This window comes from Carcharhinus amblyrhynchos, chromosome 18 (genome assembly GCF_965287045.1).
Source record: "Carcharhinus amblyrhynchos chromosome 18, sCarAmb.v2.hapA, whole genome shotgun sequence".
NCBI classification, from domain to species: domain Eukaryota; kingdom Metazoa; phylum Chordata; class Chondrichthyes; order Carcharhiniformes; family Carcharhinidae; genus Carcharhinus; species Carcharhinus amblyrhynchos.
Window position 1 is genome coordinate 43,975,827 of NC_137341.1, and position 25,244 is coordinate 44,001,070.

The 25,244-nt window shown below is 46.6% G+C and overlaps 1 protein-coding gene across 1 annotated transcript in view; it reads right to left on the bottom strand.

Moving 5' to 3' along the window:
- The window catches only part of LOC145355081 (cytoplasmic phosphatidylinositol transfer protein 1-like), a 209,155-nt gene that overhangs the window by 181,114 nt on the left and 2,797 nt on the right, over positions 1-25,244 (bottom strand). Inside the window, exon 2 of the mRNA XM_080206926.1 lies at positions 22,605-22,890. Within this exon, the coding sequence (XP_080063052.1) occupies positions 22,605-22,652 (48 nt within the window). The 5' untranslated portion in view covers positions 22,653-22,890. The remainder of the gene's footprint in view (positions 1-22,604; positions 22,891-25,244) is intronic.

The following is a 25,244-nucleotide window of genomic DNA, read 5'->3' on the forward strand; positions in this document are numbered from 1 at the left end:
TACTAGAAGAACAGCTTAAACCACAACATTCTGTGTCCACCAAGGGACATATCAGCATGCTGAAAAAGAGGCAGCATCTGGAATACTACTCCCTGTCTGACACTTAGCTAGAGAAAGCAGTAGCAGGAATGACATACTACTAAAACTTTCTAGGGTTTCTGTATCATCACCCCGGCAGGAAATCACATCCCAATTTTTCCCAACAGACGATGGAGGAGAAAGGGCATCCAAGCTTGGTGGGGACTACAATCCAGGCTCGGATTAATTTCATTCAGATTGTCAACGTTTAGGTTCCCCCCTTCAGGTGTACTGAGGTGATCACCTCCGAGGGGGATGGGAAGAGAGAAGGGAGGAAAGAAGAATGGACAGAAGGCAGGGGAAGGAAGGGAGAGGAGGAGAAGGGGAAGGAAGGGAGGGGGAGAGAAGCAGGGAAGGAGAGAGAGAGAGAGAGAGGGAGAGCGAGAGCGAGAGAGAGGGGGAGGGAGGGAGGGAAGGTGGGAGGGAGGAAGAAAGGGAGAAAGGAAAAGAGGGAGAGATGGAGGAAGGGAGGAAAAATTAAATCTGGATTTAAAAGAGGGTGTGGAGAATAAAATGGCTGATTTCCTCCCTGCATATCCTCAGGTCGGCAAACCTTTCTCGGGGCAGGGGCTACGCTTACGCCCCTCATCCTGCCGTGTCTGACCATTTTTAACAGGTTCCCCTCAGCAATTCCGCCATCATTGGGAAATTTGCCACAGGAAGAGGGCCCAGTGGTGGTGCAGGGGTCAGGGAGGGTGAAAGAAAATCCCAGCAGCCTTTGGGACATCTGAAGAAGAGGCAGAGACTTCTATTATCATTAGTAACTGGTTTAAAGTTTATTTATTAGTGTCATAGGTAGGCTTATATTAACACTCCAATGAAGTTACTGTGAAAATCTCCTAGTAGCCTCACTTTGGTGCCTGTTGGGAGAATTTAGCATGGCCGGTGCACCTAACCAGCATGTCTTTCAGACTGTGGGAGGAAACCAGAGCACCCGGAGGAAACCTATGCAGACACGGGGAGAAACTGCAGACTCGTTGCAAACAGTCACCCAAGCTGGGAGTCAAAACTGTGTCCCTGGTGCTGTAAGAAGTCTCACAACACCAGGTTAAAGTCCAACAGGTTTATTTGCTAGCAAACGCCACTAGCTTTAGCCTGGTGTTGTGAGACTTCTTACTGTGTTTACCCCAGTCCAACACCGGCATCTTCACATCCCTGGCACTGCACAGACAATGACCCAAGTCGGGAATCGAACCTGGATCCCTGGTGGTGTGAGGTAGCAGTGTTAACCACAGTGCCACCCAACTAAAGACCGGGAACGGAATTTATCTTGGGACTGATAGATTGGGAGCCCTTTTGCAGATTAGCACTGCTCCCACCCACAAGCTACATCCACCCTGGATAGCAGAAGCTCATGTGATGTTGTTGATGGCCCCCAGCAATGTTTACGGGTCAAGGTACATCTCAACTGGTACCACCAGCAGCTCTGAGTCACAGGTTTGTGGGTTCAAGTTAACATCCTGGGGTTTACCACTGACCAGAAACTGAACTGGTCCAACCATTTAAAAAGGGTGTGGCAACAAGAGGTCTGAGGCTAGGAATTTAGCACATCCAATGCACCTAACCAGCACATCTTTTGGACTGTGGGAGGAAACCGGAGCACCTGAAGGAAATCCTTGCAGAGACAGGGAGAATGTGCAGACTCCGCACACAGACTGTGGAATCGAACCCGGGTCCCTGGCACTGTGAGGCAACAGTGTTAACCACAGTGTTGAGAGTAATTCACCTCCTGACTCTGCAAAGCCTGTTCCCCATCTACCAGGGACAAATCAGGACTGTGATGGAAAGCTCTCCCTTTACCTGGATGGGTGCAGCTCCAACAACACTCAAGAAACTTGACATCATCAAGGACAAAGCTTGCTAGACACTCCACTCAGAGCTTTTGACATCCACTTTCTCTACCACTGACAAACGATAACAGCAGTGTGTACCCCCGACAAGATGCACTGCAGGAACTCACCAAACAGCACCTTCCAAACCTGCCCTCTCTACCACCTAGAAAGATTCATGGGAGAACACCACTACCTGCAAGTTATTGAGAACTATATAAATAGACAGGAAGAGACTCCACAGGATTTACGAGTTGTAAAAGAAGTTGCTTACGAATTGATAGACTAACGAGAAGGGTGGCACAGTGGTTAGCACTGCTGCCTCACAGTGCCAGGGACCCGGGTTCGATTCCCAACTTGGGTCACTGTCTGTGTGCGGAGTCTGCACGTTCTCCCTGTGTCTGCATGGATTTCCTCCGGGTGCTCCGATTTCCACCCACAGTCCAAAAGGTGTGCTGGTTAGGCGCACTAAATTCTCCCTCAGTGTACCCTAACAGGAGTGTGGCAACTAAGGGATCTTCACAGTAACTTCATTGCAGTGTTAATGTGACAATAATAAATAAACTTTAAAACTTTACAGAGAAAGTTCACCATGGTGTTAAAAGCAAATTACTGCAGATGCTGGAATCTGAAACCAGAAGGGAAAATGCTGGAAAATCTCAGTAGGTCTGACAGCATCTGTAAGCAGAGAAAAGAGCTGACATTTCGAGTCCAGATGATCCTTTCTCAAAGTTGACCCTTTGTTGAGCTTTGACAGGATGTTGCCTGGGATGGAGTATTTGAGTTCTAAGGAGAGGCTGGAGAGGCTAGATAGGCTTGCATTTTTTTTTAAATTCATTTGTGGGACATGGTCATCGCTGGCTGGGTCAGCATTTATTGCCCATCTCTAGTCGTCTATCAACTGAGTGGCTTGCTAGGCCATTTGAGAGTCAACAACATTGTCATGACTCTGGAGTCACATGTAGGCCAGACCAGGTAAAGACAGCAGATTTCCCTCCCTAAAGGGCATTAGCGAACCAGATGGGTTTTTCCGACAATCATTTCATGGTCATCAGTAGATTCTTAATTCTAGATTTTATTTATTGAATTCAAATTCCTCCATTTGCCAAGGCGAGATTCGAACCTGTGTCCTCCAGAACATAAACTGAGTTTCTGGATTAATTGTCGAGCGATAATACCACTAGGCCATGGCCGCCCCACGTTACTTTCTTTAGAGCAAAGAAGGCTGAGGTGGTACATGATTGAGGTGTATGAGATTGAGAGGGGTATCGACACAGGGGGAATAGGGAGCAACTGTTCCCCTTAATTGAGAGGTCAACTGTGGGGGCACAGTTTTAGGGTAGAGGGCAGGACATTCAGAGGGATTTGAGAAAAACCTTCTGTACTCAGCAGATGGTGGGAATCTGGAATGCACGGCCTGGGACGGCAGTGGAGGCCGGAAACCTTTAAAAAATACTTGGACGGGCACTTGAAATATCATAAAATTCAAGGATATGGGACAAGTGTTGGGTGGCATAGTGGTGAGCACTGCTGCTTCACAGCGCCATGGACCAGGGTTCAATTCCAGCCTTGGGTCAATGTCTGTGTGGCGTTTGCATGTTCTCCCTATGTCTGCGTGGGTTTCCTGGGGGCGCTCGAGTTTCCTCCCACAGTCTAAAGATGTGCGGGTTAGATTGATTGGCCATGTTAAATTGACCCTAGTGTGAAGGGGGATTGGCAGGGTAAATATGTGGGGTTACGGGAATAGAACTTGTTTGGGATTGTGGTCAGTGCAGACTCAATGGCAGAATGGCCGCCTTCTGTATGTGAAGAGGCCAGAAACCTTACAACCTTTAAAAGATACTTGGATGGGCACCTGAAATATCATAACACTCACGGATATGGGACAAGCGCAGGAAAATGGGATTAGTGTGCTTTTTGCGGTGGTTATTGTCGGTGCAGACTGGATGGGCCTTTTCTGCGCTGTATGACCAGGAAACACGTCACTGAAGCTGTCAGGATGAGCAGTGCGAAGGCAGGATTCCCACACGGACAGTGAAAGGAATGCCTGGATGGAGTGAAATCCGGTTGAGGGGGTGGGGTGCAGGTGGATTACGCATCGGTGACCCAAACTGGGCAATCCTTCATAGGATCCAATCTTCTCCTGTCCATCCATCTGAATTAGCGATGTGTTCAATCACAGGATGCAATCAGCCATGCCGGATTTCCCTCCACTCATTCCCGGGTCATCCTGTGATGAACCGAGTACATAGAAAAAAATGACCCTCCGCTTCTAAAAGGGTAGAAGGGAGGTGGGGAGTAAATTAAGGGGTGGGAGTTTTTTTATGAAGCAAATTGGAATATTTTCACTATAAAAAAAGATGCTATATAAATACAAGTCTCATTCTAAAGACAAGTTTATTCATTAGTCACAAGTAGGCTTACATTAACACACCAATGAAGAATCTACTGATGACCATGAAGCCATTGACAATTGTCAGGAAAACCCATCTGGTTCACTTATGTCCTTTTGGGAAGGAAATCTTCCGTCCTTACCCTGTCCGGCCTACACGTGACTCCACAGCCACAGAAATGTGGTTGACTCTCAACTGATCTTGGGCAACTGGGAATGCGCAATAAATGCTGGCCAGCCAGCAATGTCCATTTCCAATGAATGAATATTAAAAAAAAAGTAACTGTGAAAATCCCCTCATCACCACACTCTGGCACTGAGGATGAAGTTAGCACGGGCAGTACACCTAACCAGCACGTCTATTGGACATGTGGGAGGAAATCGGAACACGCGGAGGAAACCCACGCGGATACGGGGAGGATGTGCAAACTCCACACAGACAGTGACCCAAGCCGAGAATTGAACTACATGCAGCATGTAGTTTCAACACAAGATTGATTTGATTTATTATTGTCACATGTATTGGTACAGTGATAAGTATTGTTTCTTGCGCGACATGTTCAATTCTCAGCTTGGGTCGCTGTCTGGGTGGAGTTTGCACATCCTCCCCGTGTTCGCGTGAAGCAGCAGTGCTAACCACTGCGCCACTGGAAAAAGGTCAGATTTGTTTGGTCATTTCCCCATTGCGAAAGCTCTCACAGCTACAGAAGGTGCATAACCCAGAGCACTTAACAAGTCCGTCGTGCATCAGTTCACTGGCTGATCAACAATCACACCAATCTGAACAGGGTAACAACAGCAAAGCTCACCCAAACTTTCACAATTACTCAGTTCAATAATTTCCCTAACACCATACCCACACTCATAAAAAAAAGTTTCATCTCTCCTGCCTGCTGGTGTTTTGTTTGGGTCTTTCGTATTTTATCAATATCTTTCCTTGCCCTCTACAAATTTACTTTCAGACTATTTCCACATCATATGATGCCACATAGATGCTTCAATTCCTCTTCCCCCTGTCAACGTTTGGATCTTTTCCAGCCTGATTTGTCATATCCACTACGACTCTCACCAACTTTTCTATGCACCATAGAAAGCATTCCTTCTGGTTGTATCACAGCTTGGTATGGCTCCTGCTCTACCCAAGACCGCAAGGAACTACAAAGGGTTGTTAATGAAGAACAGAAAGAAATGCCACAACATTATTTAAACATGTTTGGACTTTAAACTGGTGCTGTGGGATTTCTTTCTGTTTTACCCCAGTCTAACGCCAGCATCATTGTTAATGAAGCCCAGTCTATCACACAAACCAACCTGCCATCCACTAACTCCGTCTACACTTCCCACTGCCTTGGCAAAGCAGCCAGCACTACTGAGGACCCAATGAGCCCCAGACATTCTCTCTTCCATCTTCTTCCTTTGGGGAAAAGGATACAAAAGTCTGACATCACAACCCAACCAAATTAAGAATAACTTCACTGCTGCCATCAGACTTCCGAATAATCCTATTGTATATTAAGCTGCTGTTTTTCTACACCCTAGCTATGGACTGTATTCTCCACTCTTTCCTTACCTTCTCTATGAACGCATTTTCTGTATAGCGTGCAAGAAACAATACTTATCACTGTATCCCAATACATGTGACAATAATAAATCAAATTAATCTTGTGTTAAAACTACATGCTGCTTTCAAGACTAATATGATTTTAGTCTCAAAGGCGTATTAATATTTTCAGGAAGGTTTTTAATTGCTTTACCTGCTGCAAAGTTTCCCCAAAGTCCTGTGCAAACAGCTCATTGCAATTTACTAGTCTCAGTATTGTTTGCAGTAAAAGGGATACAGATTGATTTTCCCTTTTAAGAGATGAGGGGAAAGGAAGTGAACAGATTTGCTCCTGTACGAATAAAAAGCAACAAGATAATAACTTGCAGTCCATTTAATTCTTCTTTGTTCAAGTACAGACCTGGTTGGGACAATTTCAACATCATTCCTGTAGAATTGTAGAATCCCTAAGGTGCAGGAGGAGGTCATTTGGCCCATAGATTCTGCGCTGTCAACAATCTCACCAGGCCCTATCCCCATAGCCGCAAGTATTTTACCCACTATGTAGCAATTTAGCATTGCCAAACCATCTAACCAACATATCTTTCGGACTGTGGGAGGAAACTGGAGCACCCGGAGAAATCCCACGCAGACACGGGGAGAACATGCAGACACCGCACATAGTCACCCAAGCTGGGAATCAAACCCGGGTTCCTGGCGCAGTGAGGTAGCAGTGCTAACCACTGTGCCACCGTACCGCCCCTTCTATAATACAGTAATTACCCCGTTACATGATTACTTTGATTGGGCGTGCTAAATTAATCTTAGTGTCTGATAGGTTAGAGGGATAAGCAGGGTAACCAGGTGGGGATAAGGCCCGAGTGGGATTGCTGTCGGTGCAGACCCGATGGGCTGAATGGCCTCCTCCATTTTATTGAAGATGCTCCAAGCGATAATTTTGAGATCTTAGCGTGACAGGCCACTTGCTGCTAATCCTTCCAATCCTGCTGGTTATGACAAGAATTAACTTAATGCAATTTACCTCCACACTGAGATGACAGGTACAATTTTAAAATCAAACCTGCTCAAAGTAATGAGGTTGGGTCCATCACCACTCCAGCCCATCCTCCCTCCCAATTTTGCTCTCCATTGCAGTCAATTTTGGGTGGGGTGCAACTCCAGCATTCCAGCAATCCTGTGGATTCCCAATCCAGTTAACCACTGGAATCTGGGACCTCCAAGCCAACAGGAACCTTTCCCTGAGGCAATAACTTATTGACGACATGAAGAATTTGGTTCCCATCGCAAGAAGTGGAGAGCTTGGATGATTTTAACACAAATATTGGCAGATGTATGGTTCAATGATGGCTTCTTTCTGTACTGGCAAACTCTTGGCAATGCACTGCATCATTAATGTGCATCAAACCATCGGACAAGAATAGTTACAGACAAAAGAAAAAGCCCAAGAAAACCATGTTGCAAAATTGCAGGAGAATTTTGGGAACAGCAGGGCCAGTAGCAAGGAACTGGGATCAGATAAAACCACAAAGAATTTACATTGACAATCCAAACCATTGTGTACTAAACAGGCACTCCAGAGGCTCGCAATCTGCGTCCTTATTGATGTTAGCTGCAGCCGAATCCTTTTCAGAAAAAACAGGAAGCATTCTTCAGACATAGAGAGAAATAACAAAGTCGATTCCCTGGTTACTCCCAGTCCACGAGCAGCTTAAACCAGCTCAGAGCTAAATATCTTCATGGTTCAAAGTGAAATTAGTCAGCGCTCTGCAAGATTTTGTTTCCTATGGTCAGCGGGTTGATTGGTTGGGGGGCACAATCTCAGTCTTCGCTGGGCTAGGATTTTCCACCCCCCCCACAACACTCCCAGTTTTCCAGTGCTGGAGGCAGCCCGCCATTGGCCCTCTGGCAGGATTTTCCAGTCCCGCCGAAGTCAATGGCCGCTCGTGCTGCTCGTCGGCAGGTTGTGGGGAGTTGCCCTCAGCAGGACTGGAAGATCGCACTGGCAGGACTGGAAAATCACATCGGAGGGACTGGAAGATCACACCTACTGGAAGAGCTGGAAAATCCCATTCCTGCTACCAGAGCGTTTTCCCAAACTAACAACTCCTTTTACATGAATCCATCACAGGATAAATAAACACCTTTTTTTGGTGCAACTCCATTAGGAAAATACCTGGGGTAAAAAACTTGAAGCTTTACATTATGAGACAGCATGCTGGCATGTGTTCCCTTGAGCTTAGATGAAGGAGTGGATCCTATTGAAATGTTTAAGATGATTAAAAGAATATGATAGTGTAGATAGAGAGAAAGTATTTGCTCTGGTGGGAGAATACAGACAAGGGGCCACCACCTTAACATTACAGCTAGGCCATACAGGAAGTACATCCTCAAATTGAGGGATGAATTGGAACATTCAAATCTGAGATTGAATGACTTTTGTTATGCAAGGGTATTTTAAGGGCCATGGAATGACTGCTGAGAGGTGGAATTAAGATACAGATAAACCATGATCCCATTGAATAGCTGAACAGACTGAAAGGATTTAAAGGCCTACACGTGCCACTATGATCCCACATGCGACAACTTCAACAATTAGAATATCCTCAACAAAAAAAAACTTGTATTTACGTGGCATCTTCTACAACCAATTGAGAACAAGAATTGGCAAATCATGTTGCAGCTATGTAAAACCTTGGTTAGGCCGCATTTGGAGTATTGCGTGCAGTTCTGGTCACCACACTACCAGAAGGACATGGAAGCTTTGGAGAGAGTGCAAAGAAGGTTCACCAGGATATTGCCTTGTCTCGAGGGTGTTGTCTATGGAGAGAGATTGAATAAACTAGGATTGTTTTCACTGAAAAGATGTAGGGAGGCCTGATAGAAGTCTACAAAATTATGACAGGGTGGATAGTCAGAGGCTTTTTCCCCCTGGGGTGGAAGTGTCAATTACGAGGGGGCACAGGTTCAAGGTGAGAGGGGGAAGGTTTGAGGGAGGTGCGTGGGAGAAGTTTTTCACACAGAGCGGTGGGTGCCTGGAACGCACTGCCAAAGGAGGTGGAGGGAGCAGACACATTAGCAACATTTAAGATGGGTATGTGAATAGGGAGGAAATGGAGGGATATAATCCGGGTAAGGGCTGAAGGTTTTTTTAAGTTTAGTTAGGGCATCATGATCTGGCAGAGGTTTGGAGGGCCTGATCCTGAGCTGTACTTTCTTTTAAACTCGGGATATCAATGTAGTCATTTTGAAACATCAAACAATGTAACTATTGCAAACGTACCAATCATATGACAAGACTGTTAAAAGAATACTGTGGGCTCTTTATTTGAAGACTATCTACATAGTATTAACTGGGAGGCTTTGGCGACAGGCCTGACCTATAGGAACAACTTGTACTCTGTCTGAAGAATCAAGGATTATACATCATATCTCATGGTGGATAGTGACAGACAGCGGTTTAAGATATGTTACTTAACGTGTACATCGCCACAGTCACAAACAGTCAGTTTACACTCAGCAAGGTTCCACAAACCACTGAATGAAATGACCAGATCAGTGGGTGACACGGTGGCACAGTGGTTAGCACTGCTGCTTCACAGCGCCAGGGACCCGGATTCAATCCCAGCCTCGGGTCATTGCCTGTGCGGAGTTTGCACATTCTACCCACGTCTGCGTGGGTTTCCGCCAGGTGCACTGGTTTCCTCCCAGAGCCCAAAGTGAGGGTTAGGTTGATAGGCCATGCTAAATTGTGCCTCAGCGTCAGGCAGACTATCAGGCTAAATATGTGGGGTTATGGAGATGGGGGCTGGGTAGGATTGTGGTCGGTGCAGGCTCTAGGGGCCGAATGGCCTCCTTCTGCTCTGTAGGGATTCTACGATTCTGTACATGTTGGTGAGGGTACTCCCAGCTCATCTTCAAATCATACAGTGGGCTGGGTGTGAGGGGAGGGGGGGCAAATAAGGTTTAATGTCTCATCTGGAGTTAGCACCTCCAGCATTGCCACTACACTGCACTAGAATGTCAAGCAACGTACTCAGAGAGAGTGTGGTTTGATCTTCTGGGTACTTCACTGAAACCAGTTAGCAAGGGGTATAAATAATGCCAAATAAAAGGCTACTCTTGTTAAAGACCCACAGCAACAAACTTTAGGTCTAAAGAACGTATAGTCTTGCGCTATCAGTGGCTTTTTCCCTCTGCTAAAGCAGTCAGGTTTCTATAAACTTGGACGGGTACATGGATGAGAGGGGTGTGGAGGGATATGGTCCAAGTGCAGATCAGTGGGACTAGGCAAAAAAATGGTTCGGCACACACAAGGGCCAAAAGAACATAAGAAATAGAAAAAATAGAAATAGAACAAATAGAAAAAGGCCTGCTTCTGAGCTGTAATTTTCTATGGTTTCTACATGTGAACAATTAATAAGTGGCTTCATTTCTGGCAGATTCATAAAGTCATTATTAACTGGGAGGTCAACATCAAGTCCATCAGAGGCACCTTGTTGTGTGAAAACGGTTTCAGACTGTGGGAGGAAACTGGGGAAAACCCATGCAGACACGGGGAGAATGCGCAGACAGTGCCCAAACCAGGGATCGAACCCAAGTCCCTGGAGCTGTGAGGCAGCAGTGCTAACCACTGTGCCAAAATCGCACTGGATGCTATTTCTCAGACATGCTCTCACTGGGCAGAACAATATTCCGTCGCTCAGGCGACTTTGTTCCCGCAATTCCCAGTTAAGGCTCTGAGCTGAAGCGAAGGGGTTTGCATAATCAGGATCCCACTGTCGAGGCGGTCTGCCTTTTATTGAACAAGAGCTGTGCGTTCTCAAGGCAGTCTGGGTACACACTGAATACAATAGAAAATTAGCTCAGAAAACGATGAGTCAGAAAAATAACACTGAGAAGACGAAACCTTGGTTTGAAATATTACCACACACACACACACACACACACACACACACACACACACACACACACACACACACACACACACACACACACACACAGACAACTTGAATCAAAGAACGAAAAAGATTCCAGCACAGGAACAGGCCCTTCGGCCCTCCAAGCCTGCACCGACTGTGCTGCCCGACTGAACTAAAACCCCCTACCCTTCCCGAGACCATATCCCTCTATTCCCATCCTATTCATGTATTTGTCAAGATGTCCCTTAAGAAAAAACAAGATGACTTCTTCTCCAAACACGTTTCCAATTTTCCAATGCCAATTCCATCATCCAAAAGTCTCTCAAGACTTTTACACAGCCCCACAGAGTGCCAAAGATAAATCCTGCAAGGCAGGGTGACTAAATCTTAGATTTGCAAACATTCATTACCATGACAACCAGTGCAAGTGTTAGACTGGTAGAAAGTTAATGATTTTTACACTAAGGGTATGCGTGCAAAGATCCACTTGACTGCGCATCCTGTCCTCAGGACTCTGCCAAAAAAGGTTCAATTAATGCAATGGATTTTACTGTAGGTATTTTACAGCATTGTCTCACTCAGAGCTGTCCAATCGACAGGGCTTTACGAAATCCGTGGTCTCTGGTCCTACTTGCATCACTATTCCTTGCTGGTGGCACGGTAGCACAATGGTTAGCACAGCTGCCTCACAGCGCCAGGGACCTGGGTTTGATTCCTGATTTAGGCCACTGCCTGTGTAGGGTCTGCATATTCTCCCCGTGTCTGCGTGGGTTTCCTCCAGGTGCTCTGGTTTCCTCCCACAGTCCAAAAGAAGTGGTTTGGTGGATTGGCCATGCTAAGTTCTTCCTCAATGTACCTGAACAAGCACTGGAGTGTGGCGACTAGGGCGTTTTCACAGTAACTACTTTGCAGTGTTAATGTAAGCGTACTTGTGACACAAATAAACAGTACAGTTTTCCTGCTTTGGTGTGGGAAGGCCGGACGTTTAGTCAGGATAGGCAACAACACCTCCTTCACGATCATCCTCAACACAAGTGCCCCACAAGGCTGTGTTCTCAGCCCCTTGTCCACCTAAAACTGTGGCCAAACTCCCCTCCAATTCGATTTGTATTGGGTAGTGGGTCGGATCTCAAGCAATAACGAGACAGAGTACAGGAATGAGATAGAGAATCTGATAAATTCTGCGGTGACAATAATCTCTCCCTCAATGTCAAAACAATGACAGAGACTGTCATCAACTTCAGGAAGTGAAAAGGAGAACGTGTCCCTGTCTACATCAATGGGGAGGAAGTAGAAAGGGTCGAGAGCTTCAAGTTTTTAGGTGCCCAGATCACCAACAATCTGTCCTGGTTCCCACCATGCCGACACTATAGTTAAGAAAGCCCACCAACGCCTCTACTTTCTCAGAAGACTAAGGAAATTTGGCATGTCAGCTACGATTCTCACCAACTTTTACAGGTGCACCATAGAAAGCATTCTTTCTGGTTGTATCACAGCTTGGTATGGCTCCTGCTCTGATCAAGACCGCAAGGGGCTACAAAAAGTTGTGAATGTAGCCCAATCCATCATGCAAACCAGCATTCCATCCATTGATTCTGTCTGCACTTCCCGCTGCCTCGGAAAAGCAGCCAGCATATTTAAGGACCCCACGCACCCCGGACATTCTCTCTTCCACCTTCTTCCATTGGGAAAAAGATACAAAAGTCTGAGGTCACGTACCAACTGACTGAAGAACAGCTTCTTCCCTGCTGCTGTCAGACTTTTGAATGGACCTACCTTGCATTATGTTGATCTTTCTCTACACCCTCTAACACTACGTTCTGCAGTCGCTCCCTTTCCCTCTCTATGAATGGTATGCTTTGTCTGTATAGCATGCAAGGAACAATACTTTTCACTGTATGTGAATACATGTGACAATAATAAATCAAATCACAACTCAAATCAAAAGGCCTCTTCCCAGAACTGTCCTCTCCTTGCTGGATAAAGGGTGAAAATTATTCTGCTTAAAACTCAGACACCATTGGGGGGGGGGCGGGGGGGGCAGTCTGACGTAACCGTCCCTTGTGGTCTGTATGCAACATCCAAGTGGTGAGCGAAAAGAAAATTGCTTCAGGCCTCCTACGTGTAGCTAGGGGAGATCATCTGGTCTCCAAGGCTATGTGGGTGGAAGGATATACAGTCCAGAAGTTTGGCTTGGATCCATTATTCACTGAGTGAACTGGGTCAGTTGGAACCGACCTCACTTAATTAACACTGACTAAAATGATATCCAGTGCAATTTTGTCAGTGGCAGGTGCCTCACAGCTCCAGGATCCCGGGTTCGATTCCTGGCTTGGGTCACTGTCTGTATGGAGCTTGCACATTCTCCCCACGTCAGCATGGGTTTCCTCCGGATTCCTCCCACATTCTGAAAGACTTGCTGATTCAGTGCGTAGACAGGTGCCGGACTGCAGCCACGAGGGGAATTTCACTGTAACTTCATTGTGGTGTTAATATAAGCCTTACTTGTGACTAATAAATAAACTTTAAATTCTCCCTCAGTGTACCAAAACAGGGCCAGAGTGTGGCAATTAGGGCATTTTCACAATAACTTCATTGCAGTGTTGATGTAAGCCTACTTGTGACGAATAAACAAACTTTAAAGCTTCTGAGATTAAGCTGTGAAGACCTTTGAGTATTCAAACTTCTTGAATGCTCCCAAGAACGTTTCACCTTTCCCAGTCTAAGGGCGGGATTTAATGGCCTCACTCAATCCAAAATCGTAAAATCTTGCCTGAAATAATGGATCTTTCCCTAGTCCACCCCTCGCCCGCTCCGATTCCTGTGGGAGAGGCAGGGTGGTAAAATTCCAGCCTAACAGTCAGCTTTTCAACACAGCCTCTGGAATTTATTTTTGTTGGAGTTTTTTGTTTTCAAACTGAAAACTTGTCTCTTTTATGTTTTTCAAACATGTACACACACACACACACACACACACACACACACACACACACACACACACACACACACACACACACACACACACACACACACCGGACAATTTCAATTTCTCCTTCCAGTGTAAACAGCTCACGTGGAATCCGAACTAACTTCAAATATCTGCTGACTAGTCAGGAAGCTGATTCATTCCCAATCATTCCCGGAATTTCAGCAGACAAGGGCAGCAATGGAACAGGATGGATGCATGATATAATTAATCCTCGCAGTACAAACTTTCCACAGGAGCTCAGGGAATGGGATTTTCTGTTCCCCGCACCCCCCATCCCACAGAGTGTTTTACACTGAGGAGTGGGGCCCACCATTGGGGCAGCACAGTGGTTAGCACTGCTGCCTCACAGCGCCAGGGATCCGGGTTCGATTCCAGCCTCGGGTCACTGTCCGTGTGGAGTTTACACTTCCTCCCCGTGTCCGCGAGAATTTCCTCCGGGTGCTCCGGTTTCCCCCCATAGTCCGAAAGTTAGGTGGGTTGGCAGTGCTAAATTGCCCCTTGGTGTCAGGGGGACTAGCTAGGTTAATGCAGGGGGTTATGGGGATAGGGCCTGGGTGGGATTGTGGTCGGTGCAGACTCGATGGGCCACATGCCCTCCTTCTGCCCTGAAGGATTCTATGATTGGCCGGCACCTGGATTTTCCAGTCCCGCTGCTGTTGGTGGAGTTTCCAGTTGTTCGCACCCTCTGCCGCTGGGAAAGATGTGATTGGGGTGAAGGGGGTGTTGCCATTGGCAGGGCAGGAAAATCCCACTGGCGGGAACAGTTAAAAAATCTGTCCTGTGAGAAGCCCTCTGCCAGTTTGAGGCGGAGACATTATTACTGCTTCACTAATATATCACGGACAACGTCTGCAAGATGAGAAAAGGTAGTAAAAGGAAAGAAGCAGACCTGATCCCCAACTGCACCCGACCCTGAGATACCTGCAGGTTTGCTCCTTGTAGCTTACATCTGCAGAACCATACCGTCTGCTCCAGTGGTGATTGTAGCCAGAGCTACAGTATTGCCAGTGGACACAAGTCCCTCCGCGACCCACATGGTGCAGTCCTGACTCTGTGTGGGTTAATTATGGTTTGGGGGGGGCGGGGTTGAGGGTTGTGGGGGGGGACAAATGGTCATTAAAGGGCCCCACAGCCCTCAGGGTGGACAGGCCACCTAACACCTCACACTCCCCCCACCCCCTGCTGCAAAGCTTCAGACAATGGCATTCAGCGGGAAACATTTGTAAGGATTTGAGTGTAGCCACCTTGGTTCAGTTGGTTGTTCAAACCCGAGTTAGGCCAGAAGCCAATCCGCGAGGAGTGCAGTTACCCCAAAATCCAAAACCATTTTAGGGTTCGAATTCCACACTTCTACCATCTTTTGTGAGTAAAAGGTGCTTCCTGATCAGGGTGGCACAGTGGTTAGCACTGCCGCCTCTCAGCACCAGAGATCAGGGTTCAGTCCGGGTGTCGGGTGACTGTCTGGGAGGAGTTCGCACATTCTCCCCATGTCTGCGTGGGTTTCCTCTGGGTTCTCCGGTTTCCTCTCACAGTCCAAAAGATGAGTAGGTTAGATGGATTGGCCTTGCTAAACTGCCCCTTGGTGTGTCAAAATAGATAGATTGGGGGGGATTTGTGGGGTTACAGGGATAGGGTTTGGGTAAGAGTCAGTGCAGACTCAATGGGCTGAATGGCCTCCTTCTGCACTGTAGGGATTCTACGATTCCAGCTCCTGAATGGGCCAAATGGCCTCCTTCTGCACTGTAGGGATTCTATGATTCCGGCTCCTGAATGAACCAATTCTAATTTGATTTTTTTAAGGTTTTGTACTCCCTCACACTTGCTATCCCTCGAACAAAAGCAAATAGTTTTCCCATCTCTACGCCAGTGAATCCTTTTAAATATCCAACTCCAGGAACTGGTGCTTTACATCGTCATAATGAAAGGTTTGAAAATTTCTACAACTGCGATAAACCTTTGGTCTCGGGTGACAGAAAGGACGTGCTGAGCTCAGTTCATTCAGACAGTGGGGTACGGCACAGTCAAGCCAGCAGGATAGAAGGAAAGCTTTCACAAAGATAAAAGTCACTCAAAAGTGTTGATCCAGCCGAACAAGATTGTTAAACCGAGTTGACCTTTACTGCATTTGCCATTTTGAAGACAACGTCATATTGGTCATGAGATGATAATTATCTCTCAGTGTCAAAACACTTAGCACTTAATCCTCTGGATCCCCTTACACTGCAGCCTTCCCTCCCATTAAGTCGGAGAGGCAAGTCGATCATCCTCCCAGTGTATATACTATTTCATTGGTGTCATATTGTGTTCAGTGTGGCAGAGCTTTAGGTTCTCTATGGAAATTTGGACTTTGGAGGGGGAGGGGAGATCATAGAATCCCGACAATGCAGAAGGAGGCCATTCAGCCCATTGAGTCTGCACCGACCACAATTCCACCCAGCCTCTATTCCCGTAGTCCCCCTGACATTAAGTGGCAATTTAGCATGGCCAATCAACCCAACCAGCACATCTGCTGAGCACCCGGAGGAAACCCACGCAGACATGGGGAGAATGTCCACACAGACAGTGACCCAGGCCCAAATCAAATCCTGGTGCTGTGAGGCAACAGTGTTAACCATTGCACCACCGTGCCACCCCTCCAAAGCTTCATAACTCAGGAATCTGCAAATTCAAAAGCAAACCTCAAAGCTGGTGACCCAATGTCTCCAGTTTCCTCCCACAGTCTGAAAGACGTGCTGGTTAGCTGCATTGGCCATGCTAAATTCTCCCTCAGCGTACCCTAACAGGCGCCGGAGTGTGGCGACTAGGGCATTTTCACTAACTTCACTGCAGTGTTAATGTAAGCCTACTTGTGACAATAATAAATAAACTTAAAATTATGGTTAAAGATGTTTGAGAACACTGGCCCATAATTTTCAGCATGGAACTACTCTCTAGCCTTGCATAGGATGCACGTGCAAATGCTTGGTGTCAGACTAGGCTTAGTGGTGATCAGATGGTTGTGTGTTCGAGGCCTGGATCAGGATAAAGTGGGTTCAGTTGCCTTAAATACTTTACACTTAGAGATGTTATTCATTCATCTCATAGATCCAGCTTGATACAGTTTGTCCAGGAAGGACAGTGCAATTAAAACCCCCTCCCCTCAGCATCTCAAGTTCAGCTTTCCGTAACGCAAGGAGTAAGGGGATGCGATGATCTATTAATCAAGAAACTCAGCTAACGTTCTGGGGACTTGGATTCGAATCCTGCCACGGCAGATGGTGGAATTTGAATCCAATTGAGAAAAAATCTGGAATTAAGGATCTACTGATGACCACAAAACTATTGTTGATTGTCAGGAAAAAACCCATCTGGTTCACTCGCATCCTTTAGGGAAGGAAATCTGCCGTCCTTACCTGGTCTGGTCTACATGTGACTCCAGAGCCACAGCAATGTGGTTGACTCTCAGCTGCCCTCCAAGGATAACCAGGGACGGGCAATTAATGGCACAGTGGTTAGCACTGCTGCCTCACAGCGCCCGGGGCCCGGGTTCAATTCTGACCTTGAGCCATTGTCTGTGTGGAATTTGTACATTCTCCCCATGTCTGCGTGGGTTTCCTCTCACAGTCCAAAGGTGTGAGAGTTAGGTGGATTAAATTGGTCCTTAGTGTCAGGAGGATTAGCATGGTAAATACATGGGGTTATGGGGATAGGGCCAGGGTGGGATTGTTGTTGGTGCAGACTCGATGGGCTGAATGGCCTCCTTCTGCACTGTAGCGATTCTATCAATAAATGCTGGCCAGCAGCGACGCCCATGTTCCACGAATGAATAAATAGAAAAGCAGAACTGTGCCACATTTTTCTCTTTTGTAAGCAATGTCCAAGGGTTAGCCAAAAATGTTGATCCTAGTGTCTAGGTTTCCATGTTGAACCATAGCATAGAATCATAGCATCCCTACAGTGCAGTAAGAGGCCATTCGGCCCATCATAGTTGCACCAACAACAACACCAATTCGGCCCTATCCCTGTAAACCCCTGTATTAACACTGCAAATCCCCCAGACAATAAGGGGCAATTTAGCATGGCTAGTCCACCTAATCTTGACACTAGAAAATGTGCTCATTATTCTGACAGACCGGATATGGAAGCTCACAGTATTAAATAGCAAGATGTCTTGTTAATTAAAAACATGCAGTCATAAACTCACTATACAAAAAAACAACAAGGTTTCTCAAGTTAAAGTACTTCATCATAAAGTTCAAGACAAATAAGATGAATGAAACAGAAAGTTGATTTGTACAGCACATATTCAGCCAAGCTGGACTCTATTGAAATGTATACTGATGTTTTAAAGCAAGAATTCTTTGCAACAAAGGTGCTTCTGGGATCATTTCAAGAGCGCACAGTGAGTGTGACTGCAGTCACACCTCAAACACAGCACAGTGGTTAGCACTGCTGCTTCATAATGCTAGGGACCTGGGTTTGATTTCCAGCTTGGGTCACTAGCTATGTGGAGTTTGCATGTTCTCCCCGTGTCTGTGTGGGTTTTCTCTCACAATCTGAAAGACGGGCAGGTTAGGTGCGTTGACCTGAACGGGCGCTGGACTGTGGCAACTAGGGGAATTTCACAGTAAGTTCATTGCGGCGTTAATGGAAGCCTTACTTGTGACTAATGAATAAACTTTTAACTCCACACTCAACAGGTGTTTGGTCAGAGAGGCGAAGGGTTAATGTGAAGGGATTTGACAAAGTGTTGACATAGCTGATCGCTTTACTTCACAACGGCTCCAGAGATTAGCCAGTGAAACATCATTAATGGGCCAAGCAAAACAAAAAAGACCGTACACTGACTCTGTACACACATTTAGTCATTTGCAAAACCTCAGACTCCCCCTCCCCCGCCCTTCCAGGTCATGACACTGGTCGCGACAGGCGCTGTTTGCCAACAGATTGGCCCCTTCTTGCGCACACTGCTCTTTCGCTGGGTGGTTCAGCTTTCCCATTTTATCCACCAGACCAGCGCTAACTGGCACAAACGGAGAACGTTTTGTGGAGGGGAAGCAGCAAAAGGCCAGATAGATGATATTGCTCCTGTCTCCCCTCCCTCCCTGCTCAAGAGGAAAAGCAGAATCTCACATCTACAAACCGCACGGGCAACTTACTGTTCAGAGAAAAATAATGAAAGCATTTCTGCTGTGGCTAGTCCAACCTTGTTAAACTCTACTTAAATACTTAAGTGAGCGGCAGCAGGAATCAATATGATAACTTTGTTGATGATTTAAGATAAGTATGATTACCCTCCTGGGAGGTTTTCTCTCCCGCAATCCCCAAAGGCATTAACTGCTCTGTTGGCTGTCACAAACACCACGTGCACCCCCCCCCCCCACCTTTCTTTGTGCTTCTGTGAGAGTCAGGCCGCACGGCCCCATTGCCTATTTGGCCATTTCTATCCATTGAATGGCCAAGATGGAGGCGAGGAGGAAATTCTTCCTTCAGAGTGTTGTCCGTCTGCGGAATTCCCCTTCCCCGGCGAGCAGGAGAGGCTGGGTCATTGAATATTTTCAAGGCCGGGTTAGACAGATTTTTGACCTATACAGGGAGTTCCTGTGCGCAGACAGGAATATAGAAACTAGGAGCAGGAGTAGGCCATTCGGCCCCTCGAGTCTGCTCCGTCATTCATTATAATCATGGCTGATCATCAAATTCAATATCCTGATACCCCCCCGCTTCCCACCAAATCCCTTGACCCCTTTAGCCCCAAGAGCTATATCTAATTTCTTCTTGAAATCACACAAGGTCTTGCCCTCAATTACATCCTGTGGGAGTGAATTCACCACCCTTTGGGTGAAAAAAATCTCTCCTCACCTCAGTTCTAAAACCTTATCCTTATCCTCAAATTATCCCTTATCCTCAAATTATGACCTCTAGTTCTGGACTCTCCCACCATCAGGGACATTCTTTCTGAATCTACCCTGTCTAACCCTGTTAGAATTTAACACGTTCCAATGAGATCCCTTCTCATTCTTCTAAACTCCATGAATATAATCCTAACTAACTTAGTCCTGGCATCCCAGGAATCAGCCTGGTAAACCTTCACTGTATTCCCTCTGTATTTAGGCATCCTTCCCCAGAAGTGCACACAATACTCCAGATGTGGCCTCACCAATGCCCTATACAATTGAAGCAAAACATCCCCATCCCTGTTCTCAAATCCTCTCGCTATGAAGGCCGACATACTGTGTGCCTTCTGTACTGTCCGCTGCACCTACGTGCTTACTTTCAGCGACTGATACACGAGGACTCCAAGGTCTCGCTGAGTGTCCACCTCTCTCAAGTTACACCTATTCAAATAATAACCTGCCCTCCTATTATTGCTACCAAAGCGGATAATCTCACATTTATGCACATTATACTACATCTGCCACGCATATACCCATTCACTCAGCCTGTCCAAATCGCGCTGAAGCATCTCTGCATCCCCCTTACAGCTCACCCTCCCACCAAATTTTGGATCATCTGCAGATAATACATTCAGTTCCCTCTTCCAAATCCTTAACACGTAGTGCGAGTTAGAATTATGGTCACAATCAGATCAACCATAATCTTACTGAATAGTGGAGGAGGCTCGAGGGGCTAAATGGCCTACTCCTTTGAGAAATGGGCGTTGCTAGCTGGCCAGCATTTATTGCCCATCCCTAGCTGCCCTTGAGAAGGTGGTGGTGAGCTGCCTTCTTGAATCACTGCGGTCCATGTGCTGTGGGTTGATCCACAATGCCGTTAGGGAGGAAATTCCAGGATCTTGACCCTAGCCATTGCAAAGGAAAGGCAATATATTTCCAAGTCAGGATGGCGAGTGACTTGGAGGGGAACTTGCAGGTGGTGGTGCTCCCATGTATCTGCTGCCTTTTTCCTAGATGGAAGTAGGTTTGGAAAGTACTATCTAAGGACCTTTGGTGAATTGCTGCAGTGCAACTTGTAGGTAGTACACACAGTGCTGCTACTGAGCATCGGTGGTGGAGAGAGTGAATGTTTGGAGATGTGGTGCCAATCAAGCTTTGTCCTGGATAGTGTCAAACCTCTTGGGCGTTGTTGGAGCTGCACCCATCCAGGCAAATGGGGATCGTTCCATCACACTTCTGACTTGTGCCTTGTCAAGAAAGGCTTAGGGGAATCTGGAGGTCAGTTACTCGCCGCAGCATTCCCACCTTCCGACCTGCTCTTGTAGCCACTGTGTATATGTGGCTAATCCAGTTGAGTTTCTGGTCAATTGGTAACCCCAAGGATGTTGACAGTGGGGTATTCAAACAACATTGAAAGTCAGCATTGTTCTTAAGCACGGGGTTCTATATAAATGTAAGCCTTTCTCCAAAAAAATTTTCATTATAGTGCTTCTGTGCCTTACTAAGTCGAATAAGTAGAAGTGAAAGATGGCTGCGAGAGTTATTAAAAAATCAGGGAACCATTTCAGTAGAACACAATGAGGAGCAGGTATTAAGTTTTAAAGATATTATTGCAAGCCGTATTCAATTTGAAGCATCCGAGATTTCAACTGAGGCATATCATTCCATTCCAGGTTAAAACATAACCACTAATTCAAATCATATTGCACAACAACTTCAGCAATTTACTACAAACTGTAAGTAAATAGTGGCCCGATTGATGGAGGGAATATAGAAATAGCTCTCTAAAAGTGATAATTTGTGATGTAAATTTAATTATACCACAGTAATTGTATTGTTCGGGTTTCAATCTCACGCAGAGACTACATCCATTTTAATTCCATTCTTTCATGATGATAATTAGATTTCACTTACGTCGCATGCATTCATTGTATTCTGATTACTAACATCCATCCAATGGCCACATCACATTTCTAAAACACTGGTAGCTAGGATGGATCCGAGAATTCCTTTGCTCTTTTGTTGGCTTCCCTCTTGGGCGGCACGGTGCTTAGCACTGCTGTCTCACCGCGCCAGGGTCCCAGATTCAATTCCGGCCTTGGGTCACTGTCTGCGTGGAGTCTGCACGTTCTCCCCGTGTCTGCGTGGGTTTCCTCCAATGCTCCAGTTTCCTCCCACAGTCCAAAGATGTGCAGGTTAGGTTATGCTAAATTGACCCTGTATTACCCAGGCAAATTATTCAGCCGAACGTAGAATCTTACAGTGCAGGAGGAGGCCATTCAGCCCATTGAATCTGCATCGACCACAGTCCCACCCAAGCCCTAACCCTATGCATTTACCCTCGCTAAACCCCCCGACACAAAGGGGGCAATTAGCACGGCCAGTCCACATAACCTGCACATCTTTGGGCTGTGGGAGGAAATCGGAGCGCCTGGAGGAAACCCACACAGACACGGGGTGAATGTGCAGACTCCACCCAGACAGTGGACCCAAGCCGGGATTTGAACCCAGGACCCTGGCGCTGTGAGTCAGCAGTGCTAACCACTGTGTCACCGTGCCGCCCCAACATACAGCGGTGTTTATTTATCACCATCTGATAGCAGGATGTTGACGTGTGGGCTGCACTATTTGCTGGGGCTACATGACTTGCTTCCCCTCCATCAGCACAACAGTATAAAATTATCCTTACATCAAACGGCAGCTAATGACTATATTACTGTTGTTGTCGGGCAACTAACTCGGCAGAACAGTTTGTACTTTGCACAACCTTCCCGAGGGCCGCATTTTGCGACCGTACGCGTCATATATTTCCAAGCAGTCCACTTGGCTGAAAAATGTCCAATTTCTCAAACAGCGAGGTTCCAAATTCAAACATTACACACAAGGGGAGCACTAAGTGCTCGTTCCCGGCTCTCAGGGGGAGCTAGGACTAAACAATGAACGAGAGGAAAATCACTTACCTCTTCCACAGTGAGCGGCATACAAATCCTGTATTCTTTCATCAACATACTGCTGCTTCAGCTTGGGTGAAGTACAAACTTGCTGAAGGCACTGAGGAGGTTACTTCTGAAACCACTGACGGTTAACTGAGATCGTACATGAGTCCTCTCGCCAGCTGACGATACAACGAGAGTTCTGTCCGCACCACGCTCTCTCGCGCTGAAGTCCTGCACCAAGCCTCGTGTGGCGAGGATCCCCCCTCCCTCCACCTCACCGGGACAGGACTCAAAGCTCAGCCTGATTATTCTGGGAGAGAGAGAGAGAAAAATTGCATTTTAAAATAGGTAATCGCCACCGCTGAATGCGTTTTAGTTTATCGAAACTTGCGACACGGGGAGAATGTGCAAACTCCACACAGACCAAGCCAGGAATCGAACCCAGGTCCCTGGCGCTGTGAGGCAGCAGTGCTAACCACCATGCCACTGTGTTGTGCCCCTTCTTATCCAAAAGAGTCTCCCAAAGAGCATCTTATCCAGGCCCATAATCCCACATACTTACCTGCAGATCTTTGGACACAAAGAGACAAAATAGCACCACCAACCCACCTTTCCTCATAGAATCCCTACAGTGCAGAAGGAGTTCAAACTTTGTGTTTGAGGGGTGGCACTGTGGTCAGCACTGCTGCCTCACAGCTCCAGGGACCACGGTTCGATTCCCGGCTTGGGTCACCGTCTGTGTGGGGTCTGCACCTTCTCCCCATGTCTCTGTGGGCTTCCTCCGGGTGCTCTGGTTTCCTCCCACAGGTTAGGTGTTAGATTTTCCCCTCAGTGTACGCGAACTGGCACCAGAGTGTGGCGGCTCGGGGATTTTCACAGTAACTTCATTGCAGTGTGAATGTAAGCCTAGTTGTGACACCACTGAATAAACTTAAAACTTAACAACTTGGTAACACTTTTGCTATCATACCACTTCACAGTTAGAAAGGGCTAGATTAATCCACAAAGCTGTGGTAAAGCTCTAGAGAATCAGCTTTAAGAATGAAACAAATTTGCCAAACGTGTGCTGGCAACGTCCTGGAAGTTCCATCCAGCACATCCTCACCTCTCCACAATAAAGTTTCCTAAGACCAGCAACTGCAGTGAGAATGAGTACGAATCATGTGTATAGTGTTATATTCAAGAAAGCCAATTCAGAGAATCCCTACAGTGCAGAAGGAGGCCATTTGGCCCATCAAGTCTGCACCAACAACAATCCCTCCCAGCACCAATCCCCATAACCCTACCTATTAACCTACTGACACTAAGGGTCAATTTAGCATGGCCAATCAACCTCACCCGCACATCTTTGGAGTGTGGGAGGAAACCAGAGCCCCCGGAGGAAACCCAGGCAGACACGGGGAGAATGGGCAAACTCCACACAGACAGTGACCCAAGCCAGGAATTGAACTCGGATCCCTGGCACTGTGAGGCAGCAGTAGTAACCGTGGTGGCACCGTGCCACCTGGTGAAGGATAGTACCGATATCAATCTTTACTCAGTTTTACAGAATGAAACATTACAAGCATACACCTCTGAACTCAACTGGTTTCAGTGCTCATCTCCTTAGATCTGCTCAAGTGAAACCCTCCAGCTACAGGTAATAAAGCACAAACGATGTATATTTGACACGTCACTGAATGGATCGCACATTTGTACTCATTCAGCAAATGTGTGAAATATCAGCATTCAATATTTTGTAAAAAATCAATATTGCATTGAAAGGTTAGACTTTTCACAGAATCCCTACATTGCAGAAGGAGGCCATTTGGCCCATTGAATCTTCACTGACCACAATCCCACCCAGGTCCTATAAATAACCCCATGTATTTACCCTACTAATCCCCCGACACTAAGGGACAATTTAGCAGGGCCAATCAACCTAACCTGCACATCTCTGGACTGTGGGAGGAAGCCGGAGCACCTGGAGGAAACCCACACAAACACGGGGAGAATGTGCGAACTCCGCACAGTCACCCAAGCTACTACTGTGAGATATCAGCGCTAACCACTGTGGTACCGTGCCACCCTAAATTTCCCTCCAACATTTGCTCCTGTTCCAAGCTACGTTCCCTGCATATTTGTGCAATAAAGCTATTTTAAAATGTTCAGAATGTTTATTAAGGAAAAACAACAACAATGTTTATGAAGTGACCACTTGTCAGAGGTCATGAGTACCATCACTGCTTTGTTGCCATTGTGTTTGCGAACACAAGCTCTCACCCATGGTCAGTCCCACTACAAACACAGAGAGAAATCATCATGGGGACACTTTAACCTCACGTTATTCTTGTACAATACTGAGGATTAGTTTGATATCAGCATCCAGTCACGTGATACTTCCAATGCATCAGTGTTGACAACCAAAAAATCCTTTGGGGTTGTTAAGTTTATTAGTGTCACAAATAGACTTACATTAACACTGCCATGAAGTTACTGTTAAAATCCCGTAGACGGCACACACCGTTCAGGTACACTGAGGGAGAATTTAGCATGGCCATTGCAACATGACCAGTACATCTTTCGGGCTGTGGGAGGAAACTGGAGCACGTGGAAGAAACCCATGCAGACATGGGGAGAATGTGCAGACTCCACACAGACAGTGACCCAAGCTGGGAACTGAAC